The sequence below is a fragment of the Phacochoerus africanus genome, chromosome 15 (assembly GCF_016906955.1).
Source record: "Phacochoerus africanus isolate WHEZ1 chromosome 15, ROS_Pafr_v1, whole genome shotgun sequence".
Lineage (NCBI taxonomy): Eukaryota > Metazoa > Chordata > Mammalia > Artiodactyla > Suidae > Phacochoerus > Phacochoerus africanus.
In genome coordinates this window covers 100,213,985-100,240,875 of record NC_062558.1, presented here as the reverse complement: position 1 = coordinate 100,240,875, position 26,891 = coordinate 100,213,985, and the positions used below count along the sequence as shown (strand labels likewise).

General features: G+C 38.4%; 1 protein-coding gene across 1 annotated transcript in view; it reads right to left on the bottom strand.

Moving 5' to 3' along the window:
* The window catches only part of MINPP1 (multiple inositol-polyphosphate phosphatase 1), a 51,555-nt gene extending 26,428 nt beyond the window's left edge, over nucleotides 1-25,127 (bottom strand). The window contains exons 1-4 of the mRNA XM_047761912.1: nucleotides 24,456-25,127; nucleotides 21,120-21,317; nucleotides 15,112-15,209; nucleotides 5,535-5,668 (exon numbers count right to left, since the gene is read on the bottom strand). Of these exons, the coding sequence (XP_047617868.1) occupies nucleotides 5,535-5,668; nucleotides 15,112-15,209; nucleotides 21,120-21,317; nucleotides 24,456-25,089 (1,064 nt within the window). The 5' untranslated portion in view covers nucleotides 25,090-25,127. The remainder of the gene's footprint in view (nucleotides 1-5,534; nucleotides 5,669-15,111; nucleotides 15,210-21,119; nucleotides 21,318-24,455) is intronic.
* Between the last annotated feature and the right edge of the window lie 1,764 nt (nucleotides 25,128-26,891).

Below are 26,891 nucleotides of genomic sequence, written 5' to 3'. Positions count from 1 at the left end.
AAAAAAAACAAAAACAAGACTCTGAGGAAAGATGCCATTTTTCTGAAATAGTAAAATCCTTAAATATTATTTCCATTCCTACAAAAGATTATTTCATTCTTTTCTTTTTCCCTTTTCCTTTTATTAGTTACCTATATTGTTTTAAAAGTTTTATTGAAATAAAATGTAACCATAAAATTCACTTATTTTAATTAAATTAAATGAATTTTAGTAAATGTTAACAGCTGTCTGCGCAATCTTCACAATCCAATTTAGAAACACATTTATCTTCCTAGCAGTTAGTTCATTCTTATTGCTGAGTACTATTTCATCATATAGATACACTACATTGTGTTTATTCATTTTTCAGTTGATGGACATTTGAACAGTTTTCAGCTGTTATGAATAATACTGCTGTAAACATGCATAGACACATGTATAGACACATTTCCATTTCTACTGGGTACGCAGATTTGCTAAATCACATAGTAGACGGTTTTTTTGCGTTTTTTTTTTTTTTTTTTTTTGTCTTTCTTTGCCATTTCTTGGGCTGCTCCCAAGGCATATGGAGGTTCCCAGGCTAGGGGTCTTATCGGAGCTGTAGCCACCGGCCTACACCAGAGCCACAGCAATTCGAGATCCGAGCCGCATCTCCAACCTACACCACAGCTCACAGCAACGCCGGATCGTTAACCCACTGACCAAGGGCAGGGATCACACCCACAATCTCATGGTTTCTAGTCGGATTTGTTAACCACTGCACCACGACGGGAATTCCAGATGTATGTTTAAGAAGATTCTTTTTAAAAATTTTTTATTTAATTTTTTGGCCACACCTATGGCACATGAAAGTTCCCAGCCCAGGGATTGAATCTGAGCAGCAACAAAAATCTCTGCCACAGCTGCAACAACTCTGAATCCTTAACACACTGCACCAGGCAGGGGATTGAACACATGCCTCTGCAGCAACCCAAGTTGCTGCAACTGGATCCCTAATCCACTGCACCACTGCAGGACTCCTAAGTAGATTCTTTTTAAGAAGCTGCCAAACTTTTTGAAAGTGGCTGTACAATTCTACATTCTCACCAACAACGCATAAGGCTTCCAGTTCCTCTACACCTCACATTTAGGGAAAAAACAAATTTTTTTCCAGCCACCCCGCAACATATGGATTTCCTGGACCAGGGATCAGATCTAAGCCACATTTGGAGCCTACACTGAAGCTATGGCAATGCTGGATCCTGTAACCCATTGTGAGAGGCCAGGAATTGAATTTGTGTCCTGGCACTGTAGAGATACTGCTGATTCTGTTACATCATAGCCAGAACTCCACTCCTCTGCTTTTTTTAAAATTTTAGCCAGTGAATAAAAAGACTACCTTGTTCTTTTCTCCTGTGTTTCTTCTTTACTCTCATGCTACTACCACACTGATGACAATACTTCTGATGCTTCTGGTTACCAAATGTGAGGGTTTTTTCCCCCACATCAAGGAATAGTGTGACACCAGATGGCTGTTCTACAATTTAACTCAATTCTGACACTATTTACCTAGAGATAGCATCAGACCCCATAGGCTAAGAGCTCAGTCCCACAAGACCGTCCCCTACTTCAGGTGTCAATTCTAAGTAGCAGATCCCTAGGTTATCCACAACTTCTATCCAATATGGCTATACAGATAGAATGTTCTCATGATCCCCTCTTCAAGTTTAATTTGCTGGAGTGGCTCAAAGAACTCAGGGAAGTACTTATTTACATTTATTAGTTTACTATAAAAGGATATGATAAAGCATCGAGATGAACGTCCAGATGGAAAAGATGTGCAGGGAAAGGCATATGGGAAGGGGCACAGAGATTCCATGCCCTTTCCAGGCACTCCACTCTCTCAACACCTCTACTTGTTCACTAACCCAGAAGCTCCCTAAACCTCACAGGCATGATTGATGATTAACTCCATCTGTAGTCCTCCTCCCTTCTCAAGAGAATGGCAGTGGCATGGGAGACTGGGCTGAAAATTCCAAGCTTCTAATCATGGCTTGGTCTTTCTGGTGACCAGCCCTTATCCTGGAGCCATTCAGGAGCTCATTTAGTGATCTCATTAGAATAAAGACACACTTATCATTCAGGAAAATTACAAGGGATTCAGAAGCCCTGTGTCAAGAACCTGCAGCAGAGACCAATAGATATTTTTTACATTATTTCGCAGCCAGTTTAGGGGATATTAGGGGTATTTCACTGTGGTTTTAATATATAATATTATCAGTAGACAGTTTATTAGTATCTTTTCATGTGCTTATCTGCCATCCATATATCTTCTTTAGTAAACTATCTGTTCAAATCTTTAACACTTTTTTAAAAATTGAGTTATCTGTCACCTTATTATCAAAATAAAACTTCTCTATATACTCTAGAATCAAATCCTTCATCATACACATATGTTTGGCAACTATTTTCTCCAAGTCTATTGTCTTTCTTCTCATTTTTCAAATAGTGTTTTTGGAAGAAAGATTTTTAATTTCAAAGTCTGTTTTATCAAAAACTTAATGGATTGTGCTTTTGGTGTTATACCTAAGAAATTCTTGTCTAATCCAAGATAATGAAGATATACTATAATGTTTTCTAAGAGTTTTGCAGCTTTAGTTCTTATATCCAAGTCATTGACCCATTTTCTTTTGTTTCTTTTTTAAAATTTAAGTGTAGCTGATTTACCATTTATGCTAGTTTCAGTGTACAAGACAGTGATTCAACATTTTTATAGATTATACTCTAAGTTATTACAAAATAATGGCTATATTTTCCTATGCTGTACAGTATATCCTTGTTGCTTGATCCTACATTTTCTTCTAGAAGTTTTTTAGTTCTACATTTTACATTTAAATCTCTGATCCATTTTTGTGTATACTATGAAGGGTCTGAGTGTCATTTTTTTAACATATGGATATCCAACGCTCCAGCACAATTTTTGAAAAGGCTATTCTTTTCTCCAATGCATTACCATAGCATCTTTGTCAGAAACAATTTATTTCTTAATTTTATTCTATACCATTGATCCATTTGGTTATTACAGTTTTATAAATTTTGACTTCGGTTATTTAGAAGTCCTTTTGTTCTTTTCCAGAAGTATTTCAGCTCTTCCAGGTCCTTTGCATTTCTGTATAAGTTTTAGAATAAGCTTCTCAATTTCTCCAAAGAGACCTACTGGGATTATGATAGGGATTGCAGTCAGCCTACAGATGATCGATCTGAGTCTTGTAATCCATAAAGATAGCATATCTCTGTGTTTATTTAGGTTCCCTTTAATTTCTCTCTGTAATGTTTTGTAGTTTTCAGTGTACAGAAACACTTATTTTATTTATTTTTTTAGGGTTCCCAGACTAGGGGTTGAATCAGAGCTGCAGCTGCCAGCCTATGGCCATGGCCACAACAACACCAGATTTCAGCCACATCTGCGACCTACACCACAGCTCATGGCAACGCCGGATCCTTAACCCACTGATGGAGGCCAGGGATTGACCCTGCATCCTCTCAGATATTCGTTGTGTTTGTTACCACTGAGCCACCATAGGAACTCCTCTCACTTATTTTGAAACACCAATGATAAACTTCTTACTTAAGCTTTATATCTGGTATCAAACGTAATAGCAAATCTTACAAAATTTAAGAATCTTTCAAACACAATTTTAAGTTTGCCATACCTCACATTCAAGCAATGGGACAAATAATGAACAATGAATAAATAGTAAAGGTCTGTTATCTCATAAAGTCTAAGGGTTTTAAAACCAAGTGGGAAACCATTCACAAAGCCAAGTGGGGAAGAAGTTAATGCCTATCTCAAAGAGGGTACGTCCCTTGACTATTTTGCCCCACAAAAGTGTTTGGCAGCAGAAACTAAATACAGATCTTTCTCCATTGATGATGAGGTTACATCTTAATAAACCCATTATTAAGCCAAAAACCTACCAAACATCATAGCTTAACCTAACCTACCTTAAACGTGTTCAAAACACATTAATCTACATTTGGGCAAAATAACACAAAGCCTACTTTGTAATAACTTGTTGAATATCTCAAGTAGTTTATTGAACACTGTACTAGAAGTGAAGAACAGAATGGCTGTATAGGTATAGAATGGTCCTAAGTGTATCAGCAGTTTTTATTTGGGGCTACAGCTGACTGCTGATGCCCAGCATCATGAGAGTATCCTACCATCTATCACTAGCCCAGGAAAAGATCAAAATTCAAAGTATAGTCTCTACTGAATGTGTAGCACTTTTGCACCATCATAAAGAAAAAAAATCATAAATCAAATCATTGTAAGTCAAGAACCATAGGTACTCAATCTGGTTTTCTTCCTTAATTCCCACCAAACCCAAGAAAACTCCACAAACTGAAGTTATATTCACAAATACAAAATTCCTCTCTACATCTATATGTGTATAAAACTTATTAATATGAACACATCAAATGTATCATCTCCAATATTTACAGGATTTTCATCTCCAATTCCATGAATGTATAGGCTTTCATGGAAGCATATTTATCAAATAAAATGTGGCTAAGATTTCATAAAATTTTCAAATTATGAAAAGTTTTTTTAAACTTTTGAAATATATGAATGTTAACAAAGATTAACATCTTTTTGATGAGAAACTCTCATTTTAAAACTTTGAAAAATATCATTTCAGAAACCACATACGATTGCATTATTTATAATAGCAAAAAACAGAAACTATTCAAATGGCCACTGACAAAAAATAATATAAATTGCAGTATCTATTTCCTGAATATTGAAAATCACTGAATATTGTACCAAAGTAAAATGAATGAATTACAGTATATGCAGCAACATAAATATTAAAAACGTAATAATACTGAGAGGGAAAACACAAGTCCCGGAACATAATAAGAATGTCTCTAAGTAAAACTAAACATATCATTTGGGTACATACATTCATAACAAAAGCAATTTTTATAGAGGCGAAAAAACTATATGCACCAAATTCAGAACAGCACTTAAAGGGGACAAGGAATAAAGAGGGTAAAGGAAGGCAGGAGAATGGAATCACCGAGGAAAAATAGACAAAGGCAAATTATTAGTTAAGTTCCAGATGTTGGATTGAATGGAGGATTTATATGCTTTATAACATATCATCTAATTCTTTCAACTTATTTTTTCATCTAATTCTTTTTCAATTTTTTAAAACATAAGCAAAATCTATTTTTTAAAATTACCCATTACAAGGTTTGGAATTGGCATATGCACACTACTGTATACGGAATAAGATGGTCAACAGAGACCTGCTATATATATAGCACAGGGAACCCTACTCAATATTCTGTGATAACCTATATGGAGAAGAATCTGAGAGAAATGTATAGGTGTATAGATATAACTGAATCACTTTGTTCTACAGTAGAAATTATCAAAACATTGTAAATCGACTATACTTCAATAAAACTTTAAAAAATGAAAAAAAAAATCACCCATTATAAAACATTTTTCAAAAGCTTAACTAGACATTCAGAATATATACCAAAATAAATTTGTAAGTTTTTACCTTTGCTTCTGTTCAATTGCTTTGTCCAAGTGCTGAAAGATATTCTGAAACAGGGTGCAGCTGGAGCGACTGTTAATAGTATACCCATATCCTCTTTTCCAATATTGTTTCAGATCATTTAAATATTCTAAAACCTAAAAATAAAAATTTCAAAAATCATTACTATTACATTTTTATTAATGTAACAGATTTCCTGATTTAATAATTTTTTTTCAGAAAAGGTTACATTGTTTAATCATCATTCTGCACAAAGTATAGTAGAATCTTAGGATTCATAGAGTTTATAACTACCATTTCAAGCATTTAAGGGTTATACCCAAGGGCCCATAACAAAGAGACTTATATCGAGACACAAACTTGAATGGGAATGTAGAGACTGGCATGCAAGAGCAAGTTAGTACTTACAGTCAATAATCCAGCATCCATGACAGTTCAGGATAGTTAAAGACATGTGCTCACCTCCCCTCTCTTCTAAAATTATATTAAGATGATAGCAAAGATATATACAGAAAAAAGAAAAAAGATATACACAGAAGAACATTCATTACAGCACAGAAAGATGCCAACAGCGAATTGGGAATTTTTTAAGAATTTTAGGAAGGCAGACACCAGATAGAAAATGAGTTGCTTTGGTTCATGTATCAATTTGACAAAAACAGTAATAAAAGTAGACTAGGGATATGAAAAATTGGAACTATCGGAAGGAATGCATATTGGCACAGACATTCTAAAGGGCAAATTGGTGAAATCCATAAAAACGTACATCTCTAAGGTTCATTTAATTCCATTTTTTATAAAGTAATATTCACAGAGGAACATAAGAGAGAATGTATAAGAACATCTTAAAGGGTAGCACTGCTTGTAGGAATGCCCCCCACCCCCAGGTTTCCTGGAAATACCTAAATGTCATTAATAGGTAGACAGTTAAAAAAAATCTACGGTATACACATACTATGGGATACTATTATCTTAAAATTCTCTATTGTAGATTTACATGAACTGACATGGAAAGCTCTCCAAGACATACTGCAGAATGAGAAGAGCAGGTTGAGAGAAATAAATGAGGGAGTTCCTATTGTGGCTCAGTCGTATGAACCCAACTAATATCCATGAGGATGCAGGGTCAATCCCTGGCCTCCATCAGTGGGTTAAGGATCCAGTGTTGCCATGCACTGTGCTGTAGGTTGCAGCTGCAGCTTGGATCCTCTGTGGCTGTGGCTGTGGCTGGCAGCTGCAGCTCTGATTTGAACCCCAGCCTGGGAACTTCCATATGCTGCACATGTAGCCCTAAAAAGCAAAAAAAAAAAAAAAAGAAGAAGAAGTACAATACCATTCACTACAATACACACACACACACATTTTACATTTCTAAGAATAAAAGAAAAGGATTGAAAAGTACACAACAAGAGTTCCCGTCGTGGCGCAGTGGTTAACGAATCTGACTAGGAACCATGAGGTTGCAGATTCGGTCCCTGCCCTTGCTCAGTGGGTTAACGATCTGGCGTTGCCGTGAGCTGTGGTGTAGGTTGCAGACGCGGCTCAGATCCTGCGTTGCTGTGGCTCTGGTGTAGGCTGGTGGCTGAGGCTCCGATTGGACCCCTAGCCTGGGAACCTCCATATGCCGCGGGAGCGGCCCAAGAAATAGCAAAAAAAAAAAAGAAGAAGAAAAGTACACAACAAATCAACAATAGTGAAAATGTTCTGTGGAAAGGTCTTGAATTGAGAGTTGATTAAGGTAGCCTTCATCTGAATGTTAAGCTTGTATTCATGTATCATTTGATCTAACATCAAAACTAGAGGACTAAAACTTGCAACCCAAAAGAGGTACAAAAGAAGTATGCAGTAGCTACAAGCCATTCTTCCCAGAGGAGTCCCTAGAAAAATTAAGTGCAAGCCTTGAGTTTAAGAGAAAGAGCCAGGGCAGACCAGTGCCATACACCAAAAACACAACTAAAAATATATTAAGGAGGCAATTATATCAATAAGTTAACAAAAGAGACAAAGCAAACATTTTTAAAAATTAAAAAAATTTAAAAGAATTAGATAAAGTTCTACCAAATCTATTTAAGAAATAAAACAAAAATAGTATGAGTATGAAAAAGGAGAGGAACTTTCAAACTGGGGACAAGGAAAAGGATGTGAAGCAGAATTCAGCAGTCTTGGGAGTTCCCATTGTGGTGCAGCGGAAATGAATCCGACTAGGAACCATGAGGTTGCCAGGTTTGATCCCTGGCCTTGCTCAGTGGGTTTAAGGATCTGGCGTTGCCCTGAGCTGTGGTGTAGGTGGCAGATACAGCTCGGCTATGGCGTTGCTGTGGCTGTCGTGTAGGTTGGCAGCTGTAGCTCCAATTTGACCTCTAGCCTGGGAACCTCCTTGTGCTGAGGGTGTGGCCCTGAAAAAGCAATAAAAAAAAAAAAAAAGAATCCAGCTGTCTTGCTGAGTTAAGGAGTCAGAATTCAGAGTTTGATAAGCTTGAAGTAGCTAGAATTAGCAGGACAGAGTATCAGAAAGGAGGAAGGTATACAGAAAAAGAACTCCAAAAATCCTGAGGTGGGGTCCCCCTGATTCTTTTGCTGAATGCTGTGGGAGTGGTAAGCTGATCAATTCCAGAGCTATCAGAAGACTGGGGTATATTCATGTGCCAAGCAGCCTAGGTAGAGAGAGCTTCCATAGACATCAAGATATCCAGGACTTCAAAACAGACCCCAGAAGGGTCATACTTTAGCAATAAAGGTATGTCTATCAGTAGAGTCTTGCTCTGTGTTTTGTAAGGTCAGGTCTAGAGAATGAAACAGAAAGAAAGAAAATCTGAAAAGGATCAGATGATCCATGAGTAACTTAACTGCAAAATAAAACAGATTTCGGAGTTCCCATTGTGGCAGTGGTTAACGAATCTGACTGGGAACCATGAGGTTTCGGGTTTGATCCCTAGCCTTGCTCAGTGGGTTAAGGATCCGGCATTGCTGTGAGCTGTGGTGTAGCTCGCAGACGTGACTCGGATCCTGCGCTGCTGTGGCTCTGGTGTAGGCCGGCAGCTACAGCTCCGATTCAACCCCAAGCCTGGGAACCTCCACATTCCATGGGTGCAGCCCTAGAAAAGACAAAAAGACAAAAAAATAAGATAAAATAAACTCAGTTTCTTTAAAAAAAAAAAATTCAACATTTATAAGATAAAATCCAGGCATTGAACACCATAACATTCACAATGTTCATTATCTAATAAACAATTACTGGAAATACATGAAGAAATAAGAAACATGACTTATAACCAGGAGAAAAATTAGTCAGTAAAATAATCTATCTTAAGAAAGAAGGAATGCAAGGATGGGAAGATTCAATACTAAAAAAATGATCTAACATAATTTACTATGTTAGAAGATTAAAGAAGAAGAAAAAAGTCTCCCTAGATGCCATAAATTAAGCACACATTCCTGACTTTAAAAACAATAAACAAATAGGTTTTAGCAGGCAATAAACGAAATTTCCTTAACTTGGTAAGGGTAATTACTAATGACTATGCTAAATGTTGTATTTTATAATGAAACATTGAAAGTACTTTTTTTTTTTTTTTTGGTCTTTTTGGGCCACACCCATGGCATATGGGTGTTTCCAGGCTAATTGGAGCTGTAGCTGCCAGCCTATACTACAGTCATAGAAACATGGGATCCAGCTGGCATCTGTGACCAACACCAAAGCTCATGGCAATGCCAGATCCTTAATCCACTGAAGGAGGCCAGGGACTGAACCCACGTCCTCATGGATACTAGATGGGTTCTTATCACTGAGCCATGACAGGAACTCGAAAAGTTACTCTTTTTTTTTTCTATTTTTTTTTCTTTTTGTCTTTTTGCCATTTCTTGGGCCGCCCCTGTGGCATACGGAGGTTCCCAGGCTAGGGGTCGAATCGGAGCTGTAGCCGCCGGCCTACGCCAGAGCCACAGCAACGCAGGATCCGAACCATGTCTGTAACCTACACCATAGCTCACGGCAACACCGGATCTTTAACCCACTGAGCAAGGGCAGGGACCGAACCCGCAACCTCATGGTTCCTAGTTGGATTCGTTAACCACTGCGCCACGACGGGAACTCCCCAAAGTTACTCTTAACTAGAAAATACAACTTTGAGTTTTTCGATGATAAGATTTAGATCTATCTGCTCTCTTCTCTCAGAAATCACTCTATAAAAAGAAGAATGAAAAAGTGCAAATGCCCTTTTCAAAGAAATTAGGAGACTCTGTACCCTGAGCCACCATCATAAATGAGAGACTGCCAAATATGGTGAAAATCAAACAAAACATCTCAGAGAAAACCAGCAGAAGACAGATCCTTAAAGCACATAGTAACTTGAAGGAATAAATCAAACAATCCTTTGCAAAAGAATGAAGTCTAGAGAAGCCTCACTGGACAGTATGCAACACCATTACAAGGAAACAATCCTTCCATCTTCACAAGCATCCTACAAAGAATCTCAGAGAATAACTCTAAATTGGAAGGAACATGACTTATCTCTGAAGAGCTGCTCATTGCTACTGGCCACCTGAGAGGCAAAAGCAGAACTCACTACAAAGAAGAAGAAGAATTAAAAAGGTGCAAGTATCTATACAAACAAACAAATTGAAACCAACACCGTTATAAAGAAAATTTAAAAAGAGCCCAAAACAAGAAAAAAAAGATAAAGATGTATAAAGATAGAAACATAAGCTAGAACAGCTCTAAAAATAGTTTGGCATTATCTAATAAATGTGAAGCACTTGTGATCCAGCAATTCTACTATAGACATGGACCTTCAGAAATGCATGCCAATAGACATACGCAAGAATATTCATAATATCCCCAAAATTGACAGCAACCCAAAGTTTTACCAATAAGATAATGGGTTAAAAACACAGTGGTAGGAGTTCCCTTGTGGCTCAGTGGTAAGGAACCCAACTACAATCCATGAGGACATGGGTTTGAGCCCTGGTCCCACTCAGTGGGTTAAGGATCCAGTGTTGCTTTGAGTTATGGTGTAGGTTGTAGATGTGACTTAGATTACCACCTTGCTGTAGCTGTGGTATAGACTGGCAGCTACAGGGCTGATTAGACCCCTAACCTGGGAACTTCCACATGCCATATGTGTGGCCCTAAAAAGAAAAAAAAAAAAGTGATAATTCATGTAACAGAATATTATACAGCAACAAAGTGAACTATAGCTACATGTGACATCATAGATAAACCTTAAATCATAATGTTGAAAAAACTAGATACAAAAATGCATACTGGATGATTCCATTTTATAAAGTTCAAAAATATATAAATTGTCTCTTGGGAAAAATAATAAATTTGTAGACACTAACTGATATAATAAAATGCGAATACACAAATAAGTAATAATAATGGGGAACTAATCTCAAGTGCAGAAGGAAAACAAAATTTTAAACTTTGGCGAGATAAATTTACCAAATTCTACAAATAAATCTGAAAACCTGGATGATATGAATGACTTTCATAGGAAAATATTACATACCAAACTGACTCCAGATGAGGTAGAAAATCTAGATATACTTGTGATAGTAAAAGACATAAAGTTGCAAAAAGCTATTCCACAGAGAAGTATTTAGTTCATGTGTCATTTCTTTTGTAAAGATTCCCTGACTGCCATTAATCAGCTTCCTCCTTTATGTATCATGATACCTTATCTACTTCTACTACAGCCATTACATTGTCTTACAATGGTTTATTTGTGTCTTTCCCTCCTTATGACATTCTTTGAGGACAATCCTTATCTCATGTTAGTATCCTCAGTTCCAACCAAGTGCCTGGTACACAGCAGGCACTCAAACAATATTTGTTGAATGAAAGCATATATGGACCAGCATTTCAAGAGGTCTTGAATATCTAATAACCTCCAGAGTTCTTAAAATTTCATAAATTTCTATTCATTTTTAATTTTTAAAATATTTTAATAAGAAATTTCAAATAGAAAACAGTAGAATAATAAACCTCTGTGTGTGTGCATCATCCAACTTCAACAAAAATCAACATTTGGCCAATTCTCTTCCAGTTATGCACTTACCACCACCACTGGATTATTGTGAAGCAAATCCTGGACATGATTTTATTGTATCTGTAAATACTTCAGTATGTAAACCTATTTCATAGTGAAAAGTCCTAAGCAGAAATAGATAATTTTCTATCAAATTACTGAAAAAGAAAAAAAAAAAATCACAGGAAACACCAAAATCAAAAGAAAATTTTATATTTTTTAATGAAGAATCTAACTTGTTTGCTTTAACTACATAAATAGGAAGCTCTTATTCAATTAACTTAATAAATGTATTTCAAATTTCCAAATCATCATTATTTAAACAAGTTCTTTATTTACAAAGGAAAAAAGTTACCTACACAATGGAGAAACTTGAAATGTATCACTTTAATCATATGGTCAAAGATATTATTATTAATGATGTGACAACTGACATCATTCCTTCTGATTAGATGCATTTATATTAGCAAATTTATATAGTATTGTTGTCAAAAGTGTTTAAATTCCAGTTTAATCTTAAATAAAAAACAGACACAAAAACATTCTGCAAAAAAACCTAGCCTACATGCCTGTAAAATCACAGTGCACAAAAGACAAAAGAAAGGCTGGAATACTCTTCTAAATTAAAGAAAATAAAAAGACATGACGAGTAAATCAAACGAATGACATTTGATTAGATTCTGAATTTCTATAAAAAATGGCTATCAATATAAGATTTTATTAAGACAAGTGTGAAAACATGAATACTGACTGTATATTAGATAATACTGTGCTATATAGACATATGCAAAATATTTTATTATAATTATGTAGGAGAATATTCTTGTTTAGATGCATGATCAACTATTTAAGGGCAAAATGTCTTGATAACTGGGGGAAAAAAACTGTATATATGTGGTAGACAGAATAAATGCCCCTCAAAGATGTCTACATCTTAATCTCTAGAAGCTATGAGTGTTGTCTTACATGATAAAAGGGAATTTGCAAATGTGATTAAGGATCTAAAGATAGCAAATTATCCTGGTCTATTTAAGTGGGCCCGATGATCACAAAGATCCTTATAAGACATAGGTAGGAAGAACAGAGTAGGAGATATAACCATGGAAGCCGTGATCAGAGTGAAACAAGGAATTCAGGTGGCATCAGAAACTGGAAAAAGGGAGTTCCCGTCGTGGCGCAGTGGTTAACGAATCCGACTAGGAACCATGAGGTTTCGGGTTCGATCCCTGCCCTTGCTCAGTGGGTTAACGATCCGGCGTTGCCGTGAGCTGTGGTGTAGGTTGCAGACGCGGCTCGGATCCCGCGTTGCTGTGGCTCTGGCGTAGGCCGTTGGCTGCAGCTCCGATTGGACCCCTAGCCTGGGAACCTCCATATGCCGCGGGAGCGGCCCAAGAAATAGCAACAACAACAACAAAAGACAAAAAAAAAAAAAGAAAAAAAAGAAACTGGAAAAGGCATGAACAGATTTTCCCCTAGAGCCTCCAAAAAGAACACAGGCACCCCCTTGTTGATACCTCGATTTTAACTCCATAAAATTCATTTTGGATTTCTTACTTCTGGAATTCTTAAGATAATTAATTTACCTTGTTTTAAAAGCACTAAGTTTGTGGTAATCTGTTACAGCAGTAATAGGAAAATATGAAGTTATATAGAAAGAAAAGCAAATATGCCTCAAAAAAAGGTTAAAAACTGGTGAATATTAAGTGAAGGACATGAATGTTCATTCTATTATTCTTACAACTTTTGTCAGTTTGAAATTTTTCAAAATAAGTTGTGGGGGGGAAGAGAGTTCATGAGCAATAAAGAGATAAAAGGGTAACCCTAAAAAGAAAAGGAAAAAAAAAAAGTCAAGTAACACGAAATCTTATAATCACCTCATAGTTCCATCTTTCAACAGATATGGAAATAAAAGCATGGAGTTATACGTGTTTGGAAGAAAGGGACCATAAGGATACAGCTACCCAGAATAGGAAAAGGGCAGATAGCAGGTAGCCTGGAGAGCACAGGCCAAATATTCCAACGACCATAGTAAGCTGGGCAAATAAGTTGTTCTTCTGTTAAAAAATAAATTTCCCTTTTGCCAATACCCATCAGTCATTTACACAATACTGAAATCACTTTAGTTTTGTTTATTGGCTTTTTCCTTAGAGCAATCCGGGTGGGGAGAAAATAAAGGTGAAGTAGTTGGACACATGATGGTGAATGATCCTACGTCTCAGTTTATACCTTTACTGGTATAATTTTTAATGGTTCCTCTTTCACTCTTAAAAGTATTCAATTTTAAAAGTATTCAAATTTAGAACATAAACTTTATGGTCATCCTAAGCACAGAGTATTTCAAAGGAGGGGAGTCCAGGAAGTTTCTGAAGTGATGAGTTTTGGACCGAGGAGATGAGAAGCATATTGAGTACTTGGGACAGAAGGAAAGTAAATCACTAGGAATCAATTCAGGAGCACAGGGAGGAAATACAATACACCTATGACTACTGGTGTTCAGCATTGTAGAGCAATAATCCACTGAGAGCCCCTTCCCCTTCTTCCAACTCACCCACTAAGTACTACTTCTGCATTGGCACAACATCATGAAAACCACCCTCCATCTAGTTATTGGTCACTTAGATTTTTGAGTAACAAAATAAAGCACTTATTCACCTTCAAAGGTACATTAGCTCTCAGCTTAAAAGCTTGCTTCTAATTGGCAAATAGCACACTTCTTTTCAAAATTTGAGGTTAAATTCTGAAGTTAATAATTGATTTTCATACACAATACTAAAGGTTCCATATATATGCATGCGTGCGTGTGTGTGTGTGTGTGCGCGTGCAAGGAATGACTCAAGTTTCGAAGTTCACATTCCTGAATGACCCATACATAAAGACACAACCTACTCTCATCTACCAGGATTCTATCCAATGCTTCAATCCTCAATGCTTAAGAAAACAATTAATGCTTTCCTACCCCATCTCTGTGGCTTCCAGAATCCCAGAATTGACTAGAATTTGCCTCCCTGAAAGTTACCAGATGCCTGTCTGCCCTTCTCTCTCTTGAGTCTAAAAGTCTATAAAGAAGTGATACGAATGAAGAGAGGGAAAAAAAGGGAATAGAAAGTAGGCAGGCAGAAACTGCAGACGAATTACTGCCATTACTAGGTGGAACAAAGAACTCAAGTTATTACGAAAACTGTTATAAAAGAATAGGTACTTGCAAAACCATTCAACCTCTCTGAGCTTTTCCTATAAAATGAAGAATTTGGATTTTATTAATAACTCTACAATCCTTTCCGGTAGGAAAATTTCATGATAGTTAAGGAGGTTTTTAACTGGGTGGACCTAGAAATCAACTCACAGTGAAAGAATGTTTTCTAGAGTTTTATGAACCCATACTATTTATAAGTAGGTATGTCCTACTTGAACAATTAACTCCTCTTTATAGTACAAGACAAAGACAATTAATGGTCCCTACTCTATTTTTTTTTTTTGAAAAGCTGCTTCAAATAACAATAACAACAAAAACCATGCAAAAAAGGCAAAGAAACTGCAAAAGTAATACTTACCTTTGCATCATCTATGTCAAAAACATCACACCAAGGAGATTTAACACCTTTAATTGCCAGGTCAAATGAACAGGTGAAAAAAGCTACCTGAATTAAATCTGGAGGAGAAAAAAAAAGTAAAATTTGTGGGTTGCTACTTTCTGCAGCTTTACAAAAGCTAAATATCTACAGAACGCCAAGGATTTACTACATAAAAAAATAACTTGATTTTGTTAGTTTGAGAGAGTTAGGAGAGATAAAGTTATAAAAGGTTTTAGTTCCCAGCTTTTAATTTAGCAGTAACAAAGTACATTTATTGAGCAATTCTTTTAACTACACAATTTACATCATAACTAGTGAGAAGCAAGTACAGAGGATATAAAAGATGACAGGTGGAGTTCCCATTGTGGCTCAGCGGTAATGAACCCAACTAGTATCCATGAGGACGCAGGTTAAATCCCTGGCCTCACTTAGTGGGTTAAGGATCTGGCCTTACCTGTGAGCTGTGGTGTAGGTCACAAATGTGGCTCAAATCTGGACTTGCTGTGGTTGTGGAATAGGCCAACAGCTACAGCTCCAATTTGACCCCTAGCATGGGAAATTCCGTGTGTTGTGGATGCGGCCCTAAAAAGATCAAAAAAAAAAAAAAAAAGAGGAAAGGAGAATGCAGAAGATAGAGAGGGAAGAAAGGGCAGAGTGAGGAATCAGGAGGAAGGTGAAACAAACAATGGGTCAAGAAGGAGAGAAATAAAAGAGGGAAAGAAAAAAAAAATCCCACTGTGCGACCTGACTCTGCCACTAATTATCCTGGGCTAGGCTCTCTGGGTCTTGGTTTTCACTCTTGCAAAACAGGATGTTAGACAAACCATTTTTCAGGATAAGTTATGGCATTGATCCATCTATTATAACCATTTTTGACTTCCTGGTCAATCATTTTGAACCTCAAAAATATTTCAGACCAGAGTTCTTGTCGTGGTTCAGCAGAAATGAATCTGACTAGCATTCATGAGGACACAGGTTCGATCCCTGGCCTTGCTCAGTAGGTTAAGGATCTAGCATTGCCATGAACTGTGGTGTAGGTCTAAGATGCAGCTTGGATCTGCCATTGCTGTGGCTGTGGCGGAGGCCAGCAGCTACAGCTCCAATTCAATCCCTAGCCTGGGAGCCTCCGTATACCATAGGTGTGGCCCTAAAAAGACAAAAAAGAAATTTCAGATGGATTAGAATTTAAACATTACCCCCAAAAAAGGGAAGATATAGGAAAATATAATAATCTTGGGATAAGAGAGAAGTCCTAGCAAAATACAACATTCTGAAGCCATACTGAAAAGACAGATATGGCTATATAAAAAGTGTAAACTTCTGTAAAAAGCACCATAAGTAAGACTTTAAAGATAAGCAACAAATAAGGGGAAAAAATTAGCAACATAAAATAGGCAAAGGATTTATTCTTTGTCAAGCAACATTAAAAAATACATAATTAATATGTCTATAAAACATAAAGGGAACCTATGACCAATAAGAAAAAAACAAAAATAATCCAATGGCTAAAGTTATGAAGAGGTAATTCTCATAAAGAATGAAATAGCTAATAAACATATGAAAAGATGTTCAACCTTACAAGCAACCAAAAAAATGCAAATTAAAAGCTAGTTATCATTTTTCATTAGTCAAATTGGCAAACATCAAAATGACCAATATCCACTGCTGGATGAAATGGGAGAAATGAGCATCCTCATATATTGTTAGTATACATTTTTCTACACTTTCAGAAAATAATTTCGAATTACCTGTCAAGATATAAAATATTCATGCTCCTTAACCTAACAATGCTACCTATAGTTATTTAACTTACAAACTCTCACATGCAAAAATCAGACTCTAAGAATGTTCTCTGCAGCATTACTTGAGTTAAAAACTAAGAAAAACCCCAGTGGAAAGTAATTTTCTATAAAAAAAAAAATTTGGACTGTATTAGCTCCAGCCTCTCCGACCAGTAAAATTTAATGATGGGTTATAAATTTAGAAGAATGAGAGGAGTTCCCGTCGTGGCTCAGTGGTTAACGAATCCGACTAGGAACCATGAGGTTTCGGGTTCAATCCCTGCCCTTACTCAGTGGGTTAAGGCTCTGGCGTTGCCGTGAGCTGTGGTGTGGGTTGCAAACGCGGCTCAGATCCAGAGTTGTTGTGGCTCTGGCATAGGCCGGCAGCTATAGCTCCGATTAGACCCTTAGACTGGGAACCTTCCATATGCCGCGGGAGCAGCTCAAGAAATGGCAAAAAAGACAAAAAAAAGAGATAAATATATTGCTAAGCATAAGTTACAGAAAATACACAGAGTATCACCTCTCTATGCAAAAAAAAAAGTATTTAAATAGCTAAAATATTTTTGAGCAGTTACTATGCTTTGCCTGAATTAATCTCATTCAATCCTCACAATAATCCAATGAGGCAGGTACAATTCCTTTATCTATTTTACAGACAAAAAAACTATGGTATAGAGATACTAAGGAACCTACTGAAGGTCACAGTTAGTCAATAGTGAAAAAATCAAAATTCAAATCAAACAGTCCCATTCCAGAACACATGATTTTAACCACTATGCTAATACTGCCTCCAAAAAAAAGTTGCTCTCAGTTACCTCATCAGTAAAACACAAATAATCCTTGTTAATTCAGAAACTAGAAATTGTTTTCTAAAAATATTCAACCATCTTTGGAGTTCCCATCGTGGCGCAGCAGAAATGAATCCGACTAGGAGCCATTAAGTTGTAGGTTCAATCCCTGGCCTTGCTCAGTGGGTTAGGGATCCAGCGTTGCTGTGAGCTGTGGTGTGGGTCACAGACATGGCTTGGATCCGGCATTGCTGTGGCTGTAGCGTAGGCCGGCAGCTACAGCTCCGATTAGACCCCTAGCCTGGGAACCTCCATATGCCACAGGTGCAGCCCTAAAAGAAAGACAAAAAAATATATATATATTTAAATGCTCACTAACAGAATAAAACAGTTAGATACTGGTAGCTATATAATGGAGTTCTCTTTAAGTTTAAAACATAGAACTAAAATTACATTAAATAAAAAATCAAAGTTGAATTAAAATCAAATTTCAGACTGATATCATAGTTTGATACCATTCCTAAAAGTTTAAAAATCTGCAAAACAGGGAGTTCCCATCGTGGCACAGTGGAAACAATCCAACTAGGAAACCATGAAGTTGTGGGTTCAATCCCTGGCCTCGATCAGTGGGTCGAGGATCTGGCATTGCCGTGAGCTGTGGTGTAGGTCGCAGACATGGCTCAGATTCTGTGTTGCTGTGGCTGTGGTGTAGGCTGGCAGCTGTAGCTCTCATTCGACCCCTAGCCTGGGAACTTCCACATGCCACACACAGGTGTGGCCCTAAAAAAAAAAAAAAAAAATCTGCAAAATAACACTCCATTTAGGAATAGAAATGTAAAGATATAAAAATATAAAAACCGGAGTTCCCGCCATTGGCTCAGTGGTTAACGAATCAGACTAAGAACCACGAGGTTTCCGGCTCGATCCCTAGCCTTGCCCAGTGGGTTGGGGATCTAGCGTTGCCGTGAGCTGTGTGTAAGTCGCAGACGCAGCTCGGATCCCATGTTGCTGTGGCTCTGGCATAGGCTGGCAGCTACAGCGCCGATTCAACCCCTAGCCTGGGATCCTCCATATGCTGCAGGAGCAGCCCAAGAAATGGCAAAAAGACAAAAAAATAAAATAGAATAAAATAAAAAGGAGGTGGGACCTCCTCCTTAAAAAAAATAAAAATAAAAACTGGCATGGGATGACCTACATGCTCAATTCATGATAAAGATTATCTCTGGGGAGAAAAGGAAAGGAATGAGATCCTCAAAAGAGACCAAGGGTCCTCAATTTATTCAAAGCAACTACCTGAAACATAACATCAAAATTTGATAATATAATACCTGATTACCTGTATAATATAGTATACAGGTAATCAGTATATTAGCCTTTGTTATTATCTATATGCTTGAATTATTTCTGAAATAAAATAATTTTTTTTTGGTCTTTTCAGGGCCACATTCATAGCATATGGAAGTTCCCAGGATAGGGGTCAAATTGGAGCTGTAGCTGCCAGCCTACACCACAGCCACAGCAATGTGGGATCTGAGCTATGTCTGTGACCTACAGCACAGCTCAAGGCAATACCGGATCCTCAACCCACTGAGCAATGCTAGGGATCAACCTGCATCCTCACGGATACCAATCAGATTCGTTTCTAAGCCACAACGGGAACTCCTGAAATAAAATAATTTTTAAAGCTCTGCAGATAACTCCAATGTACAGTCAGTTGAGGAAAGAGAAAAAACTCAAAATAAAATGCTAATCTAGGTATCTTCATTTTTTTTGATCCTTATAAAGCTTTTAGACTCCGTGATAGACATATTCTAGTCTACTTAAATTCTTCCCAATATCTCCTACTCCTAGTCTTTTGAAAGTTATTCACAATATAATGAAATCTGTATGTACACATAATTTGTCAACATCTGCTATTTGGATTATAAATTCCTAGAAAACATAAAAATCTTATTTTTTCTTAATTTCCCACTGCTAGGTGACCATGTACTCTGGCTTTTCCACTGCTTTCCCAGCATAATTATTAAGTGTTTCCTTTCATCCTAAAAAATGTCCCAGGTTGCATGATAAATTGTACAGTCAACCAACCAGTGCAATAGTTTATGACAGACATGACAGCTCATTTTCTCAGCACCTCTATGTATAAAAGCCTCAAAAAAACCCAAAACAAAAAAAAAAACCCATACTACCTTTCTAAAACTTAACCTCTCTCAAAAAATTAACATGTACTTGTACTTTTTTTTTGTCTTTTTTTGCTATTTCTTTGGCCGAGGGATATATGAAGGTTCCCAGGCCAGGGGTTGTATCGGAGCTGTAACCACCGGCCCACGCCAGAGCCACAGCAATGCCAGATCTGAGCCGCATCTGCAACCTACACCACAGTTCATGGCAACGCCGGATCCTTAACTCACTGAGCGAGGCCAGGGATTGAACCCGCAACCTCATGGTTCCTAGTTGGATTCGTTCGTTAACTACTGCGCCATGACGGGAACTCCCTAACATGTACTTCTAAACTGGTTTAAAAGCTAAAGAACATTATGATTTTCCATTTGCACCACTTTATTAGGAGATAATTCAGAAAAGATAAATTTTCATTTTGTAATTCTTGAAGTTGTGTATAACTCTGCCCTCAAAAGAAAAATTTCAGGACATAGCAAGAATCTTGTATATATATATTTTTTTGTCTTTTTTTTTGCCTTTTCTAGGGCCACTCCCATGGCATATGGAGGTTCCCAGGCTAGGGGTCTAATCAGAGCTGTAGCCACCGGCCTTTATCAGAGCCACAGCAATGCAGGATCCGAGCCATGTCTGTGACCTACACCACAGCTTACGGCAACACCGGATCCTTTAACCCACTGAGCAAGGCCAGGGATCGAACCCGTTAACTTCATGTTTCATAGTAGGATTCATTTCTGCTGCGCCATGACGGAAACTCCAGAATCTTGTATATTAATTTGCATAAAACTCAAAAAAGAATATGAATCTAAAAACAGCTACATGAGATGCAGAATCTTCTTGATCTAGAACACATCATTTTCTTAATGTAAAATTAACTGTGGTCCCTTAAAAGGACCACCACTTTATGTGTCCATATTTTTTTTTTCTTTTTATAGCCACACAGGAAATGGAACTTTCCAGGCCAGGGGTCGAATAGGAGCTGCAGCCACAGGCTTATGCCACAGCCATACATAGCAAACCAGATCCTAACTACATCTGCAACCTACACCACAGCTTGTGCAATGCCAGATCCTTAAGCCACTGAGTAGGGCCAGGGATCAAAACCATATTCTCAAAGAGACAATGTCAGGTTCTTAACCTACTGAGCCACAATGGGAACTCCAATTTTTTCATTTTCAGAGTTCAAAAAGCATTTAAACTATTTCAGAGTTCAAATACAAGATAAAAGACACATTACCTGCATTTAAATTATTGACTGGTACTTGCAAAATAGCTGCAACTTTTTTTAAAATGTTCTGCATTTCTGGTCCAGTTTTGAAGGCTTCTACATGATAAAGAGCCGTAGCATTCCTTTCCACTTGAGTTAAAAACTTCTCACAATGATCAAAGAACCTCATTAATTTATCATTAATTCTTGGAGGTCCACACTCCATATCTGAACAGGAAAAAAAAATTGTATATATATGCACATAAATATATACATCCATTGACACAAATAATAATTTCAAATTATGAACATTTTGTTTCAAGTGTAAAAAGGAACACTTAAAAACCTATTTATTCATTGGCATGTCCAAAATAAGTACACACTGCTCAACAAAGACATGGGGCAAAACGATTCCCCATTTGAAATGATTGTTAATTCATGAGAGAATACACTAAAAAAGACTAAAGAAAAAGAGACTATTAAAGATAAAAATGTTAGAGCAATACTACACTATGAAATAAAAGTAATTGAAATGAATGGTTTCTTAAAGAAAATTAAACATGCAAGTCATTAAAAAGCACAAAAATGTATTATGTAAGTACTATTTCTGTCAGGCACAGAAAATGTGAGAAAGCAAACTAAAAATCAGCAACATTTTTAACATTATCTGCTGAGAGATAATTCAGCAGATCCAATTTGTTTTACTTCTCTAAGCCAAAGTCTAAATGAGTATTTTATTTTCTTAATTAACATTCCCAACTCCATGTTACTTTACAAAAGACTGCTCTGGACAAAAACTACTGACAAAAGCACAAAATATATTAATGTTTCAGGTCTTCTGTATTTCATTGTGCTGGCTGCTTCTAACTGATTTATTTTCTAGCTGAAGACCCCAGCTAACTTTTCAATTAGAATTTTATATGTTGTATTATTCCCACAATTTAGCAACAAGTACATACCAGGAAAGCATTCCTAATCATGTTTCAACTATTCGGGTACCTTTTCAATTTCCTTAGTCATATTTAAAACACACAGATTTCAATTATAATTTCTCCAATAATTTACCATGAAAAGAACACCAAGTATACTATTTCTGCATATAAAAAACGAGAAAATTAAATCTAGTTACATAGTTTTGCTTTGGATGTGGGTGTATCCATTTCAGGGGACCCTAAAATGAATAATTCTGTCCACTTTAATTGGAAACTGGAAAATTCTTAAGAAAACATCTTGACTAGGAAAATAAGTGACCTTCGTTGTCTTTTTCTGTGGCCTCGAAATATGATTTCCTAAGTGGATCTGGATAATTCATCCTTGCTATTATCTAACTACTGTTGTTCTTTCAAAGGAAACAAAAGCATTGTTCTGTTTCTCTAAGAATACAAATTCAATGGCTTCGCTCCAAAGCCCAGATGTACACAATAGGCAGAACAATTGTTTGCAGATAATAATGAAGTAGCTAAGCAAAGGGTTTAATCTCTGAGACTGAAAATGATGAAGGGTATTATCCTGAACTATTTTGATCCATGGCTTTGTACTCTGAGGCCAATGGCAATTCTCACAACGCCATCTAAGGGCAAAAATTCATTCATCCCAGGTCCAGAATCAGCCCCACTTTGGTATACACTATATGTATTTATGTATGTGTATACATATGTATGTATATTATACATATACAGCTATACTGAAGTGTGTTCTGCTCTTAATGTTCAGTTAATTTAATAGATTTGTGGGTAATTTTCACTAATATTAATGGAAAAAGTCTAGTTATTCTTAAAAAGCATAATTCAACAAGTGACTAAACATAGTCAGCCAACCAAGTAACCCACAGGGCAATCAGTCAATCGAAGAACCTCTTGGAGACTACTGAACTGCTTAAGAGAATGCTATTGGAGAAATGACAAACCAGTCTACTTCTAATTTACTTTTCACTTGGGCTTTTTAAAGCTAAATGAGGTCTCACCTTAACTTTGACCTTAAAACTGATTTAGAAAGTATAAACACTTGTTCTTCTCCATGGCAGGAAAATATTGTATATTTTTATTCTTATCCTTAAGTTAAAGGACAAATGGAAGCTGTACAGTGTAATGGTTAGGAGACCAAGTTCTAAATCAGATCTCCTGGATACATACCTGGCTACTTTAAATTGTTGTTTCTGAGTCTCAATTTTCTTATCTGTTACAACAGGGGGAAAAATACTATCAGCCTCAGAGAGCTGTTATTAAGGATTTCGTGAAATAAACATGAGGCATGCCAGGCACACAGCAGGCCTTAAGTGTTTGCTATTATTAGCATGTGACTATTAAAACATTTTTTTTTCTTTTTTTTAAGGGCTGCACCCACAGCATATGGAGGTTCCCAGGCTAGGGGTCGAATAGGAGCTACAGCTGCCAGCCTGCGCTACAGCCACAGCAGTGCCAGACCCGAGCCACGTCTGCGACCTACACCACAGCTCACAGCAACGCCAGATCCTTAAACCACTGAACAAGGCCGGGGATCGAACCCACAACCTATTGATTCCTAGTTGGATTCATATCGCTGCGCCCTGACAGGAACTACTCATTAAAACATTTTCTGAGGAAAAAACATCATTCAGAAAAAAAAAAAAAAAAAAGAAAACATGGATTCTAGGCCTGACTCTAGTCCTCCAACCAAAAAAAAAACAATCAACAAGGTATATTCTTGGGCTCAGCTTTTTCATCTACGGAAAAATAAAAAAGAGCCCCTTGAGATAATCTCTCAAATTTTGCATAAGTATAGGTAATGGAATAAATTAGTAAAGTGCTGTGCATGACTGTGGGCCACAGCTACAAGGAAGGTAACTGTATAATACACAGAAGAACAAAACAAAAAAGAAGAGCAGTTGAGAAAGTTTGAGAGTAGCTTCCTAAAATAGGTTGTAGGTCTAGAACCAATTATCTGAAAAACTTCAGTGAAAACAAAAACAAAAACAAAACAAAAGCCATACAGTATCAAAAATAAAGCCTGAGGAAGAAAATCCAGAATTCTTTTTTTTTTTTAAGTGCGCCTGTAGAACTGCCAGAGAGGAAGGGAGCAGTTGGTGCTCAAAGATGGAAAATTAATTTTGGAAATAGATGAGCAAAAACTGTCCCGGCCTGTCTTCTTTCCTATTGGATCCCCCAACGTGTCCCAACACGCAGAAGGTACCAAATTCATCCCCGACTAATTAATAAATAAACTATGTAAGAGGGGAAGGGAGATAGCCAAGTCCTGAACATCTCACGAGATGAGGGCCCGAGGGATGGGAGATGGAGCACAGAGGGAAGTGTGGAGAGGCTGAGGTCAGGGAAGTCCGGGATCTGGAGGACAGAAGCAGGGCAATGGCCGAGAGGCTAGGGCGGTCACCTGCGACGTCGGGCGGCGGCAACCCCGGGTGGTAGTGCTGCCACAGCCCCTGTAGGAAGGCGGCGCCGCTGTCCACGCAGCGGTGCTTGGAGCTGGTGACTAGCTGCAGGCGGCCGTAGTTCTCCCGGCTGAAAAGGGCCGGGAAAAGGGAGGCCAGGCGCAGCGCCAGCTGTCGCATGTCCTGCCGCCCCTTCTCCACCAGCTGCCCATCCATCCAGTCCGCGTACCACAACGGCCAGTCGGCCAGCGCGGCGCCCAGGTCGCGGCCGCCGGCAGCGCGGGTCCCCTTATCCGGCGCGCGGGCCTGCAGTAGCCCGTGCAGCTGCCGCAGCTTGCGGATTTGTTTGGCCGTCGGGTAGCGGGTGCCATGGCGGATGAGGGCGACCAGCTGCACAGGGATGCAGGTCTCCTCCAATAGCTCCGGGTCCCGCCGCGGGACCTCGGGGTCCGGCAGCAGCCCGGGGTTGGCATCCTCGTAGCGAGTCTTGGTGCCGAAGTAGGGGCTGAGCGCCGAGACCACGCGGTTTTCCGGCTCCAGGAGGGAGCAGCGAGAAAGCGACGAGACCAGCGCCACAGCCAGGGCCGCGACAGGTGCTACGGGAACCCTGAAGAGTCGGCCGGGAAGCGGGAGCATGGTGCGCTGCGCCCCGCGGAGGGCGACGTACCGGCTGGGTCGCCGACTTCCGGCTCCGGTGGGCAGGGGGCGGGTCCGAGGGGAACTTCCGGCCAGTGCCCTCGGGATTTACTGCGCGTACCCTGCTCTCCGACTATGTGGAGGTGTTAGTGGCCTGAGGAGCGCGGTGGATGCGGGCAGCAAGCTCCGAGGAGCCTGGTTGACCTGTCGCTCAAGTGAAGCCGGCAGAAATCCCCGAGGAGCTTTGGAAACCTGCGGCTTAGGTGGAGCCGGCGTCGCCTGGCCCGCGAGCGTGGGCGATTTTCCTGGTAGCTGGCGCCTTGGGGACTGAATCAACGACTCCTCCGCTTTTTAAGTTTTTTAGGGTGTGGATAAAGCCCGGACTCAGCCTTAGCTTCCAAAGCTGCAGAAACAGGACACCTTTAACAGCTGACTCTTGTATCATTATCCTTACCCCATTGTCATCTGTTTTTCAAAATGTAATTTGAACCAGCTGTATCAAATCTACCTGTGGCAGTTGTTCAAAATGCAGGTCCCTGAGCCCTGCCCCGGCATGCCTCCTAAGGCCCGAGATTTTAACCCCCACTAGAGTTTGAAATTAAACCCTATATATACTACACAGCAGAGAAGAACCTGGGAAGAGGCTCAGTGCTCTAGGAAATATAATTCCTGAGCCTTTGGTAGTATCTTGACCTGGACCAGCAAAACTGACAGGGAGATAGCACCGCGGAAGTACTGTGCTTGTTGATACCGAAGACTTTGACAGTGGAGACATAGTTATCCTGATAACTCGGGCGCTTTGAGTCATAGCCCAACAGATTAACTGCATTATTAAGTATGAGCTAATATGCTATGTGAAGCAAAGAAGCCCTGTATTTACTGCCACGCCGAGTTGATACTCTCCTCCCTGGTAATTACTCAAATCAGCAGCTAGGTTTTTGGTAGGTTATTGCTCAGACTATTTCACCCTCCCCAAAGTCATAAATATGAATAGTACCTGGGTTTCTCGACTTGAATCCCAGTTTATATGCCAGCTGAGAAAAGAATAAATGTTTTAGAAGCATGTGGTGATCCAAATTGAAGGAAGTTTGGACTATGGTTTTGTAAGCCTAGTTTTTCCTTCAGACACTATTAGATTGCTCTTGGTAAGTCCATCTCCATCTTTACTCTTTTCCCCCTTGAAAGTGCCCCTTCTAGTCCAGAGAGAGGTACTTCTAAATGTTAGCCAGTGAAGAAAATGGTGTATGATGAAAGATAGATTTTAACTTGAATGCTGCAAATTTTATGACTTTCTGTGTCCCATAACCCATCTTTAGGATATGTTCTTTTTGGATGCCATTTTGTGGAATGTTAATGCCTAGATAGTCAAGGTCAGTGATATTTTTTCAGAACTTTGTTCAAATTAATATTTAACAAATAAATGAACACCCACCTTCTTTTTTTTTTTTTTTTTTTGCCGTATTCACAGTATCAGGAAGTTCCCAGGCCAGGGATTGAACCTGCACCACAGCAGCAACCCAAGTGGCTACAGTGACAATGCTGGATCCTTAACCCACTGTACCTCAGGAGAATTCCCCACCCTTTTTTTTTTTAATGGATTTCCTAACCTTACATTTTATAGGCTGAGGTGTTTGGTAATATTCCTACTTTCATTCAGCAAATATTTGCGCCAGATGTATCTCACCACATTTCACTTAACATATGTGTTTACTAATAATCATCTCTCATGCCCAGTCTTTCAAGTCCTCAGGAGCTACCAAGTCTTCCTAAAGGCTTCACTCTTTAATGGAACAATCTTCAGA